Here is a 15,507-nt window from a genome sequence, read left to right on the forward strand (position 1 = left end):
GAACAGGCACTGTCCCCTCCAGTCCTTCCAGGTGGTTCTGTCTGGTTTCAGGTAGTTTCCCAAGACACATGCGTCGATCAGGTCTCCCAGATTCTCTAGGCAGCCCCCTCCTCACTGTCTCCTATGCATGACCTCTGGCTGCCTCAGTCTCCCCCAGCTGTCAGCCCTCTCCTGCGCTGGACACTCCTGGGTCTCCCCTGGCCTGCAGTGCTGGGTCCTGGAGACTCCCCAGGGCTTACCATGTTTGTTTCCTCTCCCTCAGTTCCTTTGTTGCCTGACATCAAGTACCTGAAAGCCCGCTGTTTCATGCATTTTACCTGGGTTTTGGGTGGCTTCAGGGGGAGGGTAAATCTGGGCCCTGCTCCATCATGGTCAGATGTGGGAGTTGCACATGGGTTTTTTTTTTTTTTTTTTTTTCTGGGATGGAGTCTTGCTATGTCACCCAGGCTGGAGAGCAGTGGCACAATCTTAGCTCACTGCAGCCTCCGCCTCCCAAGCTCAAGCCATCCTCCCACCTTAGCCTCCTGAGCAGCTGGGACCACAGGCGCATGTCACCACGCCCGGCTAATTTTTGTATTTTTTGTAGAGACAGGGTTTTGCTATATTGCCCAGGCCGGTCTCAGACTCCTGGGCTCAAGCAGTCTGCCTGCCGTGGCCTCCCAAAGTGTTGAGATTACGGGCGTGAGCCACTGAGCCTTGTGGACATTACCTTTTTTTTTTTTGATACAGTCTCGCTGTGTCACCCAGTCTGGAGTACAGTGGCACAATCTCAGCTCACTGCAACCTCCACTTCCTAGGTTCAAGCAATTTTCCTGCCTCAGCCTCTTGAGTAAGTGGGACTGCAGGAGCCTGCCACCATGCCCGGATAATTTTTGTATTTTCAGTAGAGGCGGGCCTTCACCGTGTTGGCCAGGCTGGTCTCGAGCTCCTGACCTCAGGTGATCTGCCCCACTCGGCCTCCCAAAGGGTTGGGATTACAGGCATGAGCCACCATGCCCAGGTGACATTAGCTTTTTGAAGCATCCCCTTGGCCTGAGCTTTTAAATTGAGCATGGGAATCCCATTATTCATTCAGTGAGCAAAATGGATTTTTTTTTTTGAGACAGAGTCTCTCTCTGTCTCCCAGGCTGGTACAATCTCAGCTCACTGCAAGCTCCGCCTCCCGGATTCACGCCATTCTCCTACCTCAGCCTCCCAAATAGCTGGGACTACAGGCGCCTGCCATCATGCCCGACTAATTGTGTTTTTGTGTTTTTTAGTAGAGACAGGGTTTCACCGTGTTAGCCAGGATGGTCTCGATCTCCTGACCTCGTGATCTGCCCACCTCAGCCTCCCAAAGTGCTGGGATTACAGGCGTGAGCCACCGCAACTGGCCAAGTAAAATGGATTTTTAAAATGAACTCTTAAAAAACTTTGTTCTAATCTTGCTTTCTAATAGCCATGAATCAAACACATCCCGTGGCATTGTAGGGTTCATGAGATTTATGTGTGCCCTGGGAGGCAGTCAAGTCCAAGGCCTGAAGTTTGCTGATGCAGTGCCCAAGCCCGGCCAAATGGAAGCTTGAAATTAGCCCTGGCTAGTGTTTTCTTTTCTTTCTTTCTTTTTTGAGACAGAGTCTTGCTCTGTCGCCCAAGCTAGAGTGCAGTGGCATGATCTCGGCTCACTGCAGCTGCTGCCTCCTGGGCTTGAACGATCCTCCTGCCTCAGCCTCCTAGGTAGCTGGGACTACAGGCTTGCACCACCACACCCGGCCAATTTTTAAATTTTTATTTTTAGTGGAGACAGGTTTCACCATGTTGGCCAGGCTGGTCTTGAACTCCTGACCTCAAGTGATACACCTGTCTCAGCCTCCCAAAGTGCTGGGATAACAGGTGTGAGCCACCGTGCCCGGTCCTGGCTAATGGTTTCTGTGTTGGCCTCAGAACATGTGGCCCTGGGTGGCCCCGCCGATGGCTGGGAGGGCAGCTGGGTGGCTCTGCCGCAGGAAGTGTGGTTTGGAGTCAGGACTCGGCTCCTGCTCTGGGGCTGGCCTACCCTGGGGATGCTGCGTCACTTCTCCTGAGCTTTGGTGTCCTGGTCCTGAGAGTGAGACAGCAAATACCCACCTAGGGGGCTCTGGCTGGGCTGGGAAGGGGCAAGGGAGAGCCTCTGAGTCAGGAGCCATTCCCGGTGGGGTGGCTACCTGGGGGATGCCACCCAGGGATGCTTGGGTGGGCGCTGGGCTTATGGTGAACATGCAGGGGCAGGTGGGGCTGATGCCAGCACTGTGAGGTGTGGATGGTACAAAGGCTGCACGCCCTGAGAGGTCTGAGGGCTCCTGTGTGTGGGCAGCGCAGCTGGGTGGGCAGTGGCAGCAAGAGGCTCAGTGCAGACCCAGCAGGCAGCGCAGCTCATCGGGCCAGAGTGCAGAGGCAGATCAGGGGTCCCTAGCATCGTGCAGCTTAGCCACCGTGTGGGCAGCCACAGGCCCAGGCCCTGCCCACACTCTTCTAGACCTCACAGGCCCCAAGGAGTGCCTGTTCTTGAGTCCTGAGCCAGCTCCCCATGCTCACCTGCTACTCTCCTTATCCTTCCAGCCGCTCAGCTAGGAAGGAAGGTGGCCGTGGTGGACTATGTGGAACCTTCTCCCCGAGGTAGGCAGCACCCTATGGGAGCTGGGTATCCTGGGAAAGGAGGCGGGAGGTGGGCCCAGTTGCTGTACAGAGGGCAACTGACACCAAATTCCTTCAGCCCTGCTGTTCATGGTCTCTGGACAGTGTCCTTTTTCACTCAACATTACTTTAAAGTTCTTCATCATTATCAAGAATGATTCTGGCCAGGTGCAGTGGCTCATGCCTGTACTCACAGCACTTTCGGAAGCCAAGGCAGACCTTGATCACTTGAGCCCAGGAGTTTGAGGCTGCAGTGACCTCTGATTGCACCACTGCACTCCAGCCTGGGCGACAGAGTGAGAACTTGTCTCTAATTTTTTTTTTTTTTTGAGACAGAGTCTCGCTCTGTCACCTAGGCTGGGGTGCAGTGGCACGATCTCGGCTCACTGCAAGCTCCGCCTCCTGGGTTTACGCCATTCTCCTGCCTCAGCCTCCCGAGTAGTTGGGACTACAGGCGCCCTGCACCACGCCCGGCTAATTTTTTGTGTTTTTAGTAGAGATGGGGTTTCACCATGTTAGCCAGGATGGTCTCAACCTCCTGACCTTGTGATCCACTCGCCTCGGCCTCTCAAAGTGCTGGGATTACAGACTTTTTTTTTTTTTTTTTTTTTAATTGAGACAGAGTCTTGCTCTGTTGCCCAGGCTGGAGTGCAGTGTTGCAATCTCGGTTCACTGCCAACCTCTGTTACCTGGGTTCAAGTGATTCTCGTGCCTCAGCCTCCTGAATAGCTGGGACTACAGGTGCATGCCACCATACCCAGCTAATTTTTGTATTTTTTGTAGAGATAGGGTTTCAATTTAGTTGGCCAGGCTGTTTTTGAACTCCTGACCTCAGGTGATCTGCCCGCCTCGGCCTCTCAAAGTGCTGGGATTACAGGCATGAGCCACTACACCGGCCTAAATTTTTTTTTTTAATTAAAAATAGAAATAGGCCAGGCACAGTGGCTCACATGTGTAATCCTAGCACTTTCGGAAGCCGAGGTGGGTGGATCACCTGAGGTCGGGAGTTCGAGACCAGCCTGACCAACAGGGAGAAACACCATCTCTACTAAAAATACAAAATTAGCCGGGCGTGGTGGCGCATGCCTGTAATCCCAGCTACTCAGGAGGCTGAGGCAGGAGAATAGCTTGAACCTGGGAGGCGGAGGTTGGGGTGAACGGTGATCACGCCATTGCACTCCAGCCTGGGCAACAAGAGTGAAACTCCATCTCAAATAAACAAATAATAAAAAAAAAAAAAAACTTTTTATTTTTGAGTACAGTTATAGAGAGCAGGTCATGTGGCATGTCAGCTGGGCCCTGTTAGAGTTACAAAGCAACTTAAAGAAATTCCAAACACTCTAGAAGAACAGGGAAGCCTTCAGCAGTCACCTGAACATAAATTCAAATGTGCTCTTCCCACGTCCCAGGCACCCGGTGGGGCCTCGGCGGCACCTGCGTCAACGTGGGCTGCATCCCCAAGAAGCTGATGCACCAGGCGGCACTGCTGGGCGGCCTGATCCGAGATGCCCCCCACTATGGCTGGGAGGTGGCCCAGCCCGTGCCACATGACTGGTAAGGACCTGGCGCCGTGGCATTCCGGTGCTTTGCTTCTACTCCTGGGCGGAAGAGGAAGAGGGGCCTTATCCTCCAGGAACCCTCACGGGGAGTGAGTGCGCCGTAGGACGGGTTTCTCGGCCAGGGCGACTCTGCGCTGTCTGCTGCAGACATTTGGGGATATCTGGAGACAGTTTTGGTTGTCACTGGGGAAGCGTTTGATCCCCTTCTGTGGGGAGCCCGGGGGTGCTGCAGCCGTGCACAGAGCAGTCCATCTCCAAGGCCTGGAATGCGGGGTGGGAGGCCGCTTCAGCTGAGTTCTTTTGGGAAGGGGACCACGTGGCCCAGCCACACCCACAGTGGCTCAAATAGGCTCTGCCTGCTGTGAGTAGCCTTTGGGGCACAGAGCAGCTGTATCTGGATAGCCGTGGGTCAGAGCCCCTGTTTTCTGAGAGTCCAAAGGTCCATAGCCCCAAGCCTGGGACAGGCGGTGGCGCGTAGGGATGGATGTCACATTTTGCCACCTTTCAAAGCACTCTTGTTTTTTGATATTTCTATGAATGTACCATTTGAATCTAATAGTCCACTGTGAGACCCTGCAGCTAACACCTGTGTTGTGACTTTTACATTTTGTTTTGTGTCTTCACAGGAGGAAGATGGCAGAAGCTGTTCAAAATCACGTGAAGTCCTTGAACTGGGGCCACCGTGTCCAGCTGCAGGACAGGTACTGAAGCTCTCTTGGGGAGTGGGCCGCCCTCTAGGCCTTCTCTCAAGCGTTTCGTGCCTGGACACACACTTACTTACTGTGCAGAGCACGCCCTAGCAGGCTCTGGGGATTCAGGTCCTGCTCATGGGTGGGGATGAGGACAAGGAGCAGATGGGAGTGACTGCAGGGGAAGGGGAGACTGCCCTTTGCTGCTGAGCACAGCCTGGAGGTGCTGCCAAGGAATGAGTGAGGCCACATTGGCAGAATGGCCAGAGCCCAGGGCTGCACAGGGAGGAGGCGCTTGGGGCTGGGAGGCCTCAGGCCAGAGAGCGTGGACACGACTGGGCCTGGGGCTGATAAGTGGTGAGGGCCATCCCAGTAGCAAGCCCCCACCCCGTGAACCCCCGTCTTACTGCACACCTCCAGCTCCTTGGGTGTGGGTGCAGGGGCCTGGTGCTTTCCACTGGAGCAAATGTCCCTACTTGGTCACTGTTCCTGTCAGCTCCTGGGGGATCTCCAGCACAGAGGCTGATGCTCCCTGGGCCTGCACCTTCTCCTAGAGCTCAGCTGCCAGCACAGCAGATGCCTGAAACTGGTACCACCTCAGGCCCAGCCTTTCTCCTGGGGTTGTGGCACTGCCTGTGCCCCATGGGCTGTGGAGGGGACAGTGGTCCTGCAGAGGTCTAGTGGCTCTCCTCATGCACCATTTGCTTGGCCCCAGCCGAGGTCTTCCTGGGGCTTCACAGCAGGCAGCAATTTTGTGCCCACTAAATCCAGGAAAGAGAAGCCAGGAAGCCAACTGCTTGCCCTCCACCTGGGCGTCACGAGCTCTCCTGCTATCCAGGGAGCTAAGCTACATTGTGTTGTGGAGTTTCTGCTTTGCTCTGTGGGGCTCTATCCCCTGGTGCAATTTCCTGGGCTCTGCCCTCCTTCCTCCCTGCCCTGGGCAGCTCCTGGGTGGGCACCAAACAGGCCCAGCCCACTGCCTGCTCCGGAGCCACCAGCAGAAGGAGGCCTGGGTGCACCTGGGCTATTTCTGCTTTTTCACTCTTCTGAAAAGTGCTGCCATGAGCATTGCGTGGCTGTGTCCCATGGCTGCTTCCTGGCTGTTGAGGTAATTGCAGGGCTCTTGCTATGGGAACTTCGTGCACTTCAGACAGCCCATGGAGGCACAGGCTTGCTGGTGGGGAGAAGGCAGGTTCAAGCAGGAGGCGGGGCCTTCCTAGAGCGCTTTCTGCTGCATGGTCCTTTTGTCATTAGAAAGTGTCGGTCAGGTGTGGTGGCTCACGCCTGTAATCCTAGCATTTTGGGAGGCTGAGGTGGGAGGATCACTTGAGCCCAGGAGTTGGAGACCAGCCTGAGCAACATAGTTTTGTTGCTACATGTCCCTACAAAAAATAAAATGAACTAGCCAGGTGTGGTTGCCCATGCCTATAGTTTCAGTTACTTGAGACGAGGCTGCTGTGAGCTATGATTGTACCACTGCACTCCAGCCTGGGTGACAGAGTGAGAGTCTGTCTCTAAAAAAAAAAAAAAAAAAAAAGGGTGGGGCTTGGTGGCTCATGCCTATAATCCTAGCACTTTGGGAGACTGAGGTGGGTGGATCACTTGAGGTCAGGAATTCAAGACCAGCCTGGCCAACATGGCGAAACCCCATCTCTGCTAAAAATACAAAAATTAGCCAGGCGTGGTGGCGCAAGCCTGTAATCCCAGCTTCTCGGGAGGCTGAGGCAAGAGCTGAGGCAAGAGAATGACTTGAACCCGGGAGGTGGAGGTTGCAGTGAGCCAAGATCGTACCACTGCACTCCAGCCTAGGCGACGGAGTGAGACTTTGTCTCAGAAAAAAAAAAAAGAAGAAAGCATGGGTTGTTTTGTTTCTGTGCACCATGCTCCCAGCCACCATTTTGCCAGGCTTGTCATGCCTGTTCTCTTGGTGTTACCACACCCCTGAAGGCAGAAGGTGACACCATCTGGTGGACACCACAGCTCCCTGCTGGAACATGTCCGGGTGATGAGGACTGTCCCCAAGAGAGGTCCACCCACCTCTTGCTGCATACCAGGGCTATATGTGGGTGGCCTCTCAGGACTGTGCTGAGCTGGCTTCTGTCCCTGCTTTGACACATGTGGTTAACATGTCTCTGGGATCCCTGGGGGACAGGCGAGGTGCCCACACAACCCCTCCATGCTTCTCAGTGTGGTTGCTGCTTACCTCTTGGTCCACCTGAGCCACAGCACCAGGCCCTGCTGGGGGCTGGAACTCCCTTTTACCAGTGCTCCCTATTTGATACAATTGGTGAGCTTTAATTTGCAGAGGAAATGTTTGAAAATCTTATCTTTGGCTGAGCGCGGTGGCTCAAGCCTGTAATCCCAGCACTTTGGGAGGCCGAGACGGGCAGATCACGAGGTCAGGAAATCGAGACCATCCTGGCTAACCCGGTGAAACCCCGTCTCTACTAAAAAAATACAAAAATCTAGCCGGGCGAGGTGGTGGGCGCCTGTAGTCCTAGCTACTCGGGAGGCTGAGGCAGGAGAATGGCGTAAACCCAGGAGGCGGAGCTTGCAGTGAGCTGAGATCCGGCCACTGCACTCCAGCCTGGGCGACAGAGCCAGACTCCGTCTCAAAAAAAAAAAGAAAATCTTACCTTTATCTTTCAGAAAAGTCAAGTACTTTAACATCAAAGCCAGCTTTGTTGACGAGCACACGGTTTGCGGCGTTGCCAAAGGTGGGAAAGAGGTGAGCATCCGACTTACTTGTGTGGCTCCTTATGGACTCTTCTGCAGACCTTGGGCACCAACTGCAGCTGTGTTTGGCCTGGGTGCTGTTCTCAGTAACACGTGCTGCTGGAATCGACAAGGTGGCTTCTTTTCAGCTTGGGCACTTGTCTTTAACATGATCAAATAGTTTGCTGCCCTGCTGTTCCAAGTGATATGGCAACAGGGTTGGTGACCACACCCTCTTTGCAGGATTTTTTGGGGATTTGAGGGTGCCTTGAAGTGCTTGGTGTTAGAACATCTCCCTGTCCTCTCTGCCTGTCCCCCTCCTGCCTGGCTGACCATTGATAGGATTCCAGCTCCATAGGGCCTCCGAACTGCTGGCTGAGGGTCCACACTGCAGGGCAGGGGCCGTGGGAACTGCTGGCCAATGTCTGTAGTGCTCAGGCCCTCCGGTAGGTGACCACCATGCACCTGTCTGACCCATGGCTTTCTCTTTTTCTTCTCAGATTCTGCTATCAGGTGACCACATCATCATTGCTACTGGAGGGCGGCCGAGGTACCCCACACACGTGAGTGTCCCCGGAGCACAGCATCCCTGCTGCACTGGCTCGGGTCCCCGGTCTCTTTGAGGGATGTGCTTTTACACGCGTGCTTCCACAGCAGCGGCTTGCACACCCTTTCGCCCTATACTCACTGTCCTCACTTTCTGCTTTCCAATGGTCTTGAATCCACACAGCTGAAATGTGGGGTCCCCAGTGGCCTCCATGCTGCCAGATCCTCAGGACAGCTCTCGTTCTGCTCTCCCTCTGCGCCGCTGGATCTGTCCCCCCAGCATCCTGCTTCCTAAGTCTCCATTGCTGATTCCCCCTTTTCCCTTCAGCCTCAGAATGTTGGCACATTCAGGATATAAGCCTCATTCTTCATCTTCCTCCTTCTCCTCCCCCAGTTTAAAAAGAGTTTGAAATAAAATTCACACGCTATAAAGTTTAGCCTTTTATAGGGTACAATTCAGTGGTTTTTAGTACATTCACAGAGCTGTGTGGCCATCAGTCACCACCATCCATTGCCAGAACTCCTTCCATCGTCCCTGAACTGAAACTCTATTCCCATTAAACCTAACTCCCCAGCGCCTCCCCCCCCAGCCCCTAGCAACCACCACCTACTCTCTGTCTATGAATTTGACAACACTAGGCACCTCGTGTAAGTGGAATCGTACACGTTAGTCCTTCTCATGTAACTGGAATCGTACGTGTGTGTCCCTTAGTGACTGGCTTACTTCACTGAGCATAACAACCTCTAGGTTCACCTACACTGTAGTGTGTGTCAGTATCATTCCTTTTTATGGCTGGATATTATTCCATTGTATAGATAGACCACATTTTGTTAATCCACTTGCTTGTTGATGAACACGTGTTATTTCCACTTTTTAGCTATTAGGAATAGTGCTGCTGTGAACATCTGCAAAGAAGTTTTTTGGTGGACTTCAGTTTTCACTTCTCTTGGGTTACACTTAGGAGCAGAACTGTTGGGCCATTTGGTAGCTTTATGTTGAACCTTTCAAGGAACCTCAGACTGTTTTCCACAATGACTGCATTTTACATTCCTTCCAGCAGTGTGTAAGGGTCATGGTTTCTTGTTTCTTCACGTATCTTGTCATTTTTTTTATTGAAAGCCGAGCATTTCAAATAATTTAATGTGGTAACTTTGGAAACCAGATTCTCCCTCTGCCCCAGGATTCTGTTGTTACAGCTGCTTATTTGGTGACTTTTCGGAACTGACTTTGTCGACTCTTATTCTTTGTTGTATGAGGCCACTGAAGTCTCTACTTGGTTAGCTTAGTGGTCAGCTAAGAACTGCATAGAGATTTCCCTGAACTAATCACTCTCCCAGTCTTTGCTGAGGGCTCCGTGAGCGTTTGGAGGGGATACCTTCCGCACACAGCAGACAGCAGGCAGCTCTGCCCTAGCCCTCACTTCCTGCCTGTGTAGAGATCAAGGTCAGCTGGAGGTGAGGGCTTAGGGCCTCCTTGGTCCTTCCTGATGTGTGCGCAGTGCCATGTGTGTGCCTGGCCTAGGTTCCCAGGAATATGCTAGAACCTTTCAAAGCTCCAGTGGACATGTCGTTCCTTGGCTTTTCCTTTGAAGCTTTTTTGGGCAGTCTGTTGTTGGCTCCAGCTGTTACCTATCCCCTCAGGCAGCTGTGAGATGAAAACCTGAGACGAATATCCCCCAGAGAGAGGCTTTTAACCCTGGCTGAGCTCCAGTGAAGTCGGATAAAGATGACCCTTTTGAGAGGTCTTCTCGGGAACCCCTGGCAGGGTCAGATGCTGACTCTGACTCTCCTTTGGGAGGGGCTTTGAAAGACCCCAGCTGGGCCGGGTGCGGTGGCTCAAGCCTGTAATCCCAGCACTTTGGGAGGCCGAGACGGGCAGATCACGAGGTCAGGAGATCGAGACCATCCTGGCTAACACGGTGAAACCCCGTCTCTACTAAAAAAAATACAAAAAACTAGCCGGGCGAGGTGGCGGGCGCCTGTAGTCCCAGCTACTCGGGAGGCTGAGGCAGGAGAATGGCGTGAACCCGGGAGGCAGAGCTTGCAGTGAGCTGAGATCCGGCCACTGCACTCCAGCCTGGGCGACAGAGCGAGACTCCGTCTCAAAAAAAAAAAAAAAAAAAGAAAGAAAGACCCCAGCTGGGTTCTGCTTTCTCTGACACGTCACTGTTCAGGCTGCCGCTGAGGTGGAAGTGGGACCAGAGTGAGTTAAAACACCCTGGAGCTCCCATTCTGACTCAGCTTCAGCTGTTTTTCCTGACTTTAAATGTTCCCTGTGTTGCTGCAAGCCTGTGGTTAATCTCCATAATTCTGAATCTCACAGTTCTTGCCAGTTTTATCACTGTCTTTAACAGAGAGGCAAATAACTCCTGGCCCAGTCTTGTGGGTTGTGGGGGCAGAGTTGAGGAAGGGGCCCCAGGGTGAGGGGTTAGGGGGCAGCTGTGGCAGGGAAAGCAAATGGGCTGGGGGTGGGCAGAGAGGTTTGGCTGAGACCAGCCCTCATGGGCCTCCCAGGGAACTGTGTGCCGCCTGCTCCAAGCCTCTAAGTAGGCTGCAGCCAAGCTTTTGAAGACCACGGGTCTCTCAGCCTAGAGGCCACACCACCTCTGACTTAGACCCAAGGGCAGTCCAGTGGAGGCGGAGCAAGGGGAGGTTCTGCCGCTTCTTGGACGTGACCCCAGCCTCCACTTCGTCCTGTGCCTACTGTGGGAACAGGGAAAGGAGGGGCCCCAAGGAGCACAAGTACTCCCAGTCCTTAGAGGCCACGGGACTTCTCTGGCCGCCAAGCAGCCACAGCAGCCTCTAGTGGGGGCAGGTTGCTTATGCACAGAGGTGGGGCTCAGGGCTGCGTGGCTCTGTAGGATGACACTGTGAGATTGTTCAAGGCAACTGCCGCAGACAGGGTCCAAGTGATCCCCTCTCCTGGCAGCTGGGCTCATGGTGGTTGTGCTTAAAGAAGGCCACAGCCAGCTTTCAGCAGCCCAGCGGTCATTGGGCTTCTCTGAGGCCCCAGGCAGAGCTGCACGTGCATCTGCACCAGGGAACCCTGCACAGGAGCCCTGGCCTGGCCCAGCCCTGCTCTGCACCTCACAGGCAGCTGCTGACGGCTCTTTGGGCTCATAGGGGATCCAGCAGGCGCTCCTGGTCCTTAGGAGGCAGGCAGCTCAGAGACTGTCCGCCCTCCCCGCCACGCCCTCCCAGGGTGTCTGCCAAGGCTTGCTTGCGTTTTAGTCCCCTTGATTGCCAGACCTTTCGGTTTTCCTTGAGCAAACCTGAGAAATTCCTGACTTTATTTTTTTTGCCAGTTGGAAGCATAAACTGTTTGAGATCCGTTTCCTCCACCAGCACATCTTGTTCTCATGGCTGCTAAGGGGATGTTCACCCTGGGCCTCCCACCTGCTTGGCCGCCCCTCTTCAGGTGACCTGTATGATTTCTGGGCTCAGAGCCCACCTGGGCCAGCCCTTGAGAGTGCGAAGTCTGTCCTGGCTTCAGCCAGGTGCCCTCAGAGCTGCCTCTCAGGCCCTGCCCACCTCAGCCTGTGGCACTTACCCCCGTGCCTCCTCTCCTCTGGCTGGCCCTGCAGGCTACCCCTGCCGTGCAGACACACCTGAGCTCTGCTGGCCCTGGTTTGCTGACCTGTTCTCTCCCCACTTCCCCTCTCTGAGTTTGGACCCCGCAGAACCCAGGTGTTGCTCCCTGGGGCTGCATGCCCCTGTCTGTTTAGTGTGTCTGTCCAGAACCCAGGCAGACTTGAGGGGGCCCAGTTGTCTGCCTGTATGACCCCTGCAGTTGCTGTACCTACCTCAGGCTCTGTATCCTGCTCTGAACCAGGGTCAAGGGGAGGGTCCTGGGGAACAGAGGGGAGAGGTACCCTGTGAGGGCAGTGGGCCCTGGAGCACAGCAGCTTAGATATAGACAGGCCACCTGCAGCCCCAGAGAGGCCGCAACCTGCAGACAAGGATTGGCAGCAGGGAAGCCCTGTGCATGTGTGCCCTGGGACAGCTCTAGTTGATTCTGCAAAGCTGGCATCCTCTTTAAGGAAGCCCCAGGACAGGCCAAATGGAGCTCTTGTCCCAGGGGTCATTTCTGTCTTGACAGATTGAAGGTGCTTTGGAATATGGAATCACAAGTGATGACATCTTCTGGCTGAAGGAATCCCCTGGAAAAACGTAAGGACTGCCGCATGCATGGTGGGGTCCTCTGTTCACCAGAGTGAGCACTGGGCCCTGAGAGCCTGTGCTGGTCCTTGGCTCCTGGAACTTTCTTTCTGGTTTACCCAAAAGAAGGAAAAAAGGCCTGTTGTTTGTGGCCAGGCACAGTGGCTCATGCTTGTTAGCCTAGCACTTTGGGAGACTGAGGCAGGAGGATTGCTCGAGGCCAGGAGTTCGAGATCAGCATCAACCTGTGCAATATAGTGAGACCTTGACTCTACAAAAATCTGTTTTTTTTTAGACGGAGTCTTGCTCTGTCACCCAGACTGGAGTACAGTGGTGCAGTCTCGGCTCACTGCAACCCTCGCGTCCCAGGCTCAAGTGATTCTCCTGCCTCAGCCTCCAGAGTAGCTGAAATTATAGGCGCCTACCACCACACCCAGCTAATTTTTGTATTTTTAGTAGAGATGGGGTTTCACCATGTTGGCCAGGCTGGTCTCGAACTCCTGACCTCAGGTGATCCGCCCACCTCGTCCTCCCACAGTGCTGGGATTACAGGCATGAGCCACCATGCCCAACCTACAAAAATCTGAAAATATTAACCAAGCATAGTACTGTGCACCTGTAGTCCCAGCTACTTGGGAGGCTAGGTGGGAGGATTGCTTGAACCCAGGAAGTTCAGGCTGTAGTGAGCTGTGATTGCACCACCGCACTCAGCTTGGGAGAGTGAGACCTTGTCTCAAAACGAAACAGTATGCCTGTGACTTGTGCCCCTCTGCAGGGCTGTTGATGTACTCTGTCCTGTGGCTGCCTTGGAGGTAATAACAAGAATGCCGTATAAAGGGTGTCAGCTGTTATCTAGGTCAGTGGTTGTCAAATGGGGTTCCCAGGAGCCCTGGGGTTCCAGTGGGTTCCATCAAGGACATCAGGGAGAGCATTAAGGAGGGGAGAGCCAGCAATCCCTATCCCAGCCCTCAACTAACACCTGTACTGTCTTCCGGTTTGTACATTGGGTTTCCCTGAAATCTAGCAAAGACTCCAAAGGCCTCAGAAACAACATCTTGGTTGTGGAAGGGAGGCTAGCAGTGTGAGAGTGGCTCTCACTCCCCATGGGAGCATGTGCAGAGTCACTAAGTGCATTCCGATGCCCACAGAGGGGGCCATCCCGAGGTCCCAGGTCCAGGCAGCTCCTGCCTGTGTGTGGAGACTTCATGCTGGCAGAGACCAGAGAGGCCACCAGAGGGCGGCAGAGGCTTGGTCAATAGCAGTCTCCAGCCTTCCCCAGGAGAAAATACCAGTGGAAAAGGGTTCCCACCTCTGTATGTGCCCGAATGTGCATGGTGTGCATGCAGATGTGTGTGGTGTGTGTGTGTGTGAGTGGTGTGTCACATGCTCTGCTTGTCATTGTTTCACACTTCGCAGGGCATCTTTGTGTGGGGTCAGGACTGGATTCCCTTGAATGGATGTGGTGTAGTTCCTTCGACCTTTCTCGTGTTAATGAGCATCTCAGTAGTTTCTCTTCTTCATCATTATCAATGCTGCAGTGAAAACCTTCAAGGTGCATCTGTTTACCATCAGAAGTGCTTCTGACACATTTTCCCAATTATTCATTGTGATAAAACATAGTATAAAATTTACCACTTCAACTTTTTTTTTTTTTTTTTTGAAGCAGAGTATCACTTTGTCGCCCAGACTGGAGTGCAGTGGCGTAATCTCGGCTCACTGCAACCTCTGCCTCCCGGGTTCAAGCGATTCTCCTGTCTCAGCCCTCTGAGTAGCAGGGTCTACAGGCGTCTGCCACCACACCTGGCTAATTTTTTTGTATTTTTAGTAGAGACAGGGTTTCACCTTGTTGGCCAGGCTGCTCTCAAACTCCTGATCTCAGGTGATCCACCTGCCTTGGCCTTCCAAAGTGCTGGGATTACAGGCGTGAGCCACCACGCCCACCCCACTGTAACCATGTTTAAGTATACAGTTCAATGGTATTAAATATGTTAATAATGTTGTGAAACCATCACCACTATCCATATCTGGAACTCTTTTCATCCATATTGTATCTGAATTTCCTTCTTTTTAAGGCTGAGTAATATTCCATTGCACAGGCATGCCACCTTCTGTCTATCCATTCATCTGTCAGTGGACACCCAAGTTGCCTCTGCTTCTTGGCTGTTGTGAATAGTGCCGTGAGTAGTGAACACAGACGTGCAGATACCTCCTGGAGACCTTTCAGTTCTTTTGGGTGCAAACCCAGAAGTGGGATTACTGGATCATATGGTCTTGAGCAACCTCCATCCTGTTTCCCACAGCGCCCACACCATCTTACATTCTTAGCAGCAGTACGGGAGGTCTCCCAGGTCCCCACATCCTCGCCAGTGCATGTTGTTTTCTGTTTTTCTTTCTTTCTTTAATTTTTATTTTTTCCTTTAAGCTCTGTTGGACTTGATGTTTTCTGTTTTTTTGACAGTGGCCATCCTAGTGGCTGTGAGGTGGTCTTATATACTTTACATCTTTCCTGGAAGTAGAAAAGCTCAGTACAAGGGGAGCTGCCCTTCCATCTTAACACTTTGTGCTGACAGGCTGGTTCCGTGTGTGCATTTCCCGCTTCCCGTCCTTGATAACTCAGGCATCAGCTTTTTGATAAGACACAAAACAGAAAGGAGCCTCTCCTCCCATACCCCTGGCCTGGCCAGTGGTCACTGCTGCCCACGGTGCACCCACACTCTCCTGAGACTGTGCCAAGTTTGCGCTGGTTTCTATTGACTGCCTGCTGCCTTCCATTGGACCCCTGATCGTGTTTTGTCTTTGGACTTGGTGATATTATTTCCTGCAGAAATTTTAAGTTTTTCTGTTGTCACACTGATCACTTTTTCCTGTTATGCCATAATTTCTGGGTTATCTGCTTTGTTGTTTTTTTTTTTATCTTTGAGACAGAGTCTTGCTCTGTTGCCCAGGCTGGAGTGCAGTGGTGAAATCATGGCTCGCTGCAGCCTCGAACTCCTGGATTCAAGCAATTCACCTGCCTCAGCCTCCTGAGTAACTGGGATTGCAGGTGCCCGCCACCACGCCCAGCTAATGATTTTTTTTTTAGAGCAAGGACTTGCTATGTGGCCCAGGCTAGTCTTGAACTCCTGGGCTCAAGTGATCACCCTGGCCTCTCAAAGTGCTGGGATTACAGGCGTGAGCTACCATGCCCA

The 15,507-nt window shown here is 53.2% G+C and overlaps 1 protein-coding gene across 8 annotated transcripts in view; it reads left to right on the forward strand.

Moving 5' to 3' along the window:
• TXNRD2 (thioredoxin reductase 2) overlaps window positions 1-15,507 on the forward strand; it is a 67,826-nt gene that overhangs the window by 20,194 nt on the left and 32,125 nt on the right. For 5 of the 8 annotated variants that reach the window (XM_033232924.1, XM_033232923.1, XM_033232926.1 and 2 more), the window contains exons 3-8: window positions 2,578-2,634; window positions 4,062-4,206; window positions 4,838-4,912; window positions 7,550-7,628; window positions 8,116-8,178; window positions 12,261-12,331. In XM_033232924.1, coding sequence (XP_033088815.1) covers window positions 2,578-2,634; window positions 4,062-4,206; window positions 4,838-4,912; window positions 7,550-7,628; window positions 8,116-8,178; window positions 12,261-12,331 — 490 coding nt within the window. The remainder of the gene's footprint in view (window positions 1-2,577; window positions 2,635-4,061; window positions 4,207-4,837; window positions 4,913-7,549; window positions 7,629-8,115; window positions 8,179-12,260; window positions 12,332-15,507) is intronic. The other 3 variants (XM_033232928.1, XM_033232929.1, XM_033232930.1) reach the window with 2 other exon arrangements.

The sequence above is a fragment of the Trachypithecus francoisi genome, unplaced genomic scaffold, assembly GCF_009764315.1.
Source record: "Trachypithecus francoisi isolate TF-2019V2 unplaced genomic scaffold, Tfra_2.0 Lachesis_group14, whole genome shotgun sequence".
NCBI lineage: Eukaryota > Metazoa > Chordata > Mammalia > Primates > Cercopithecidae > Trachypithecus > Trachypithecus francoisi.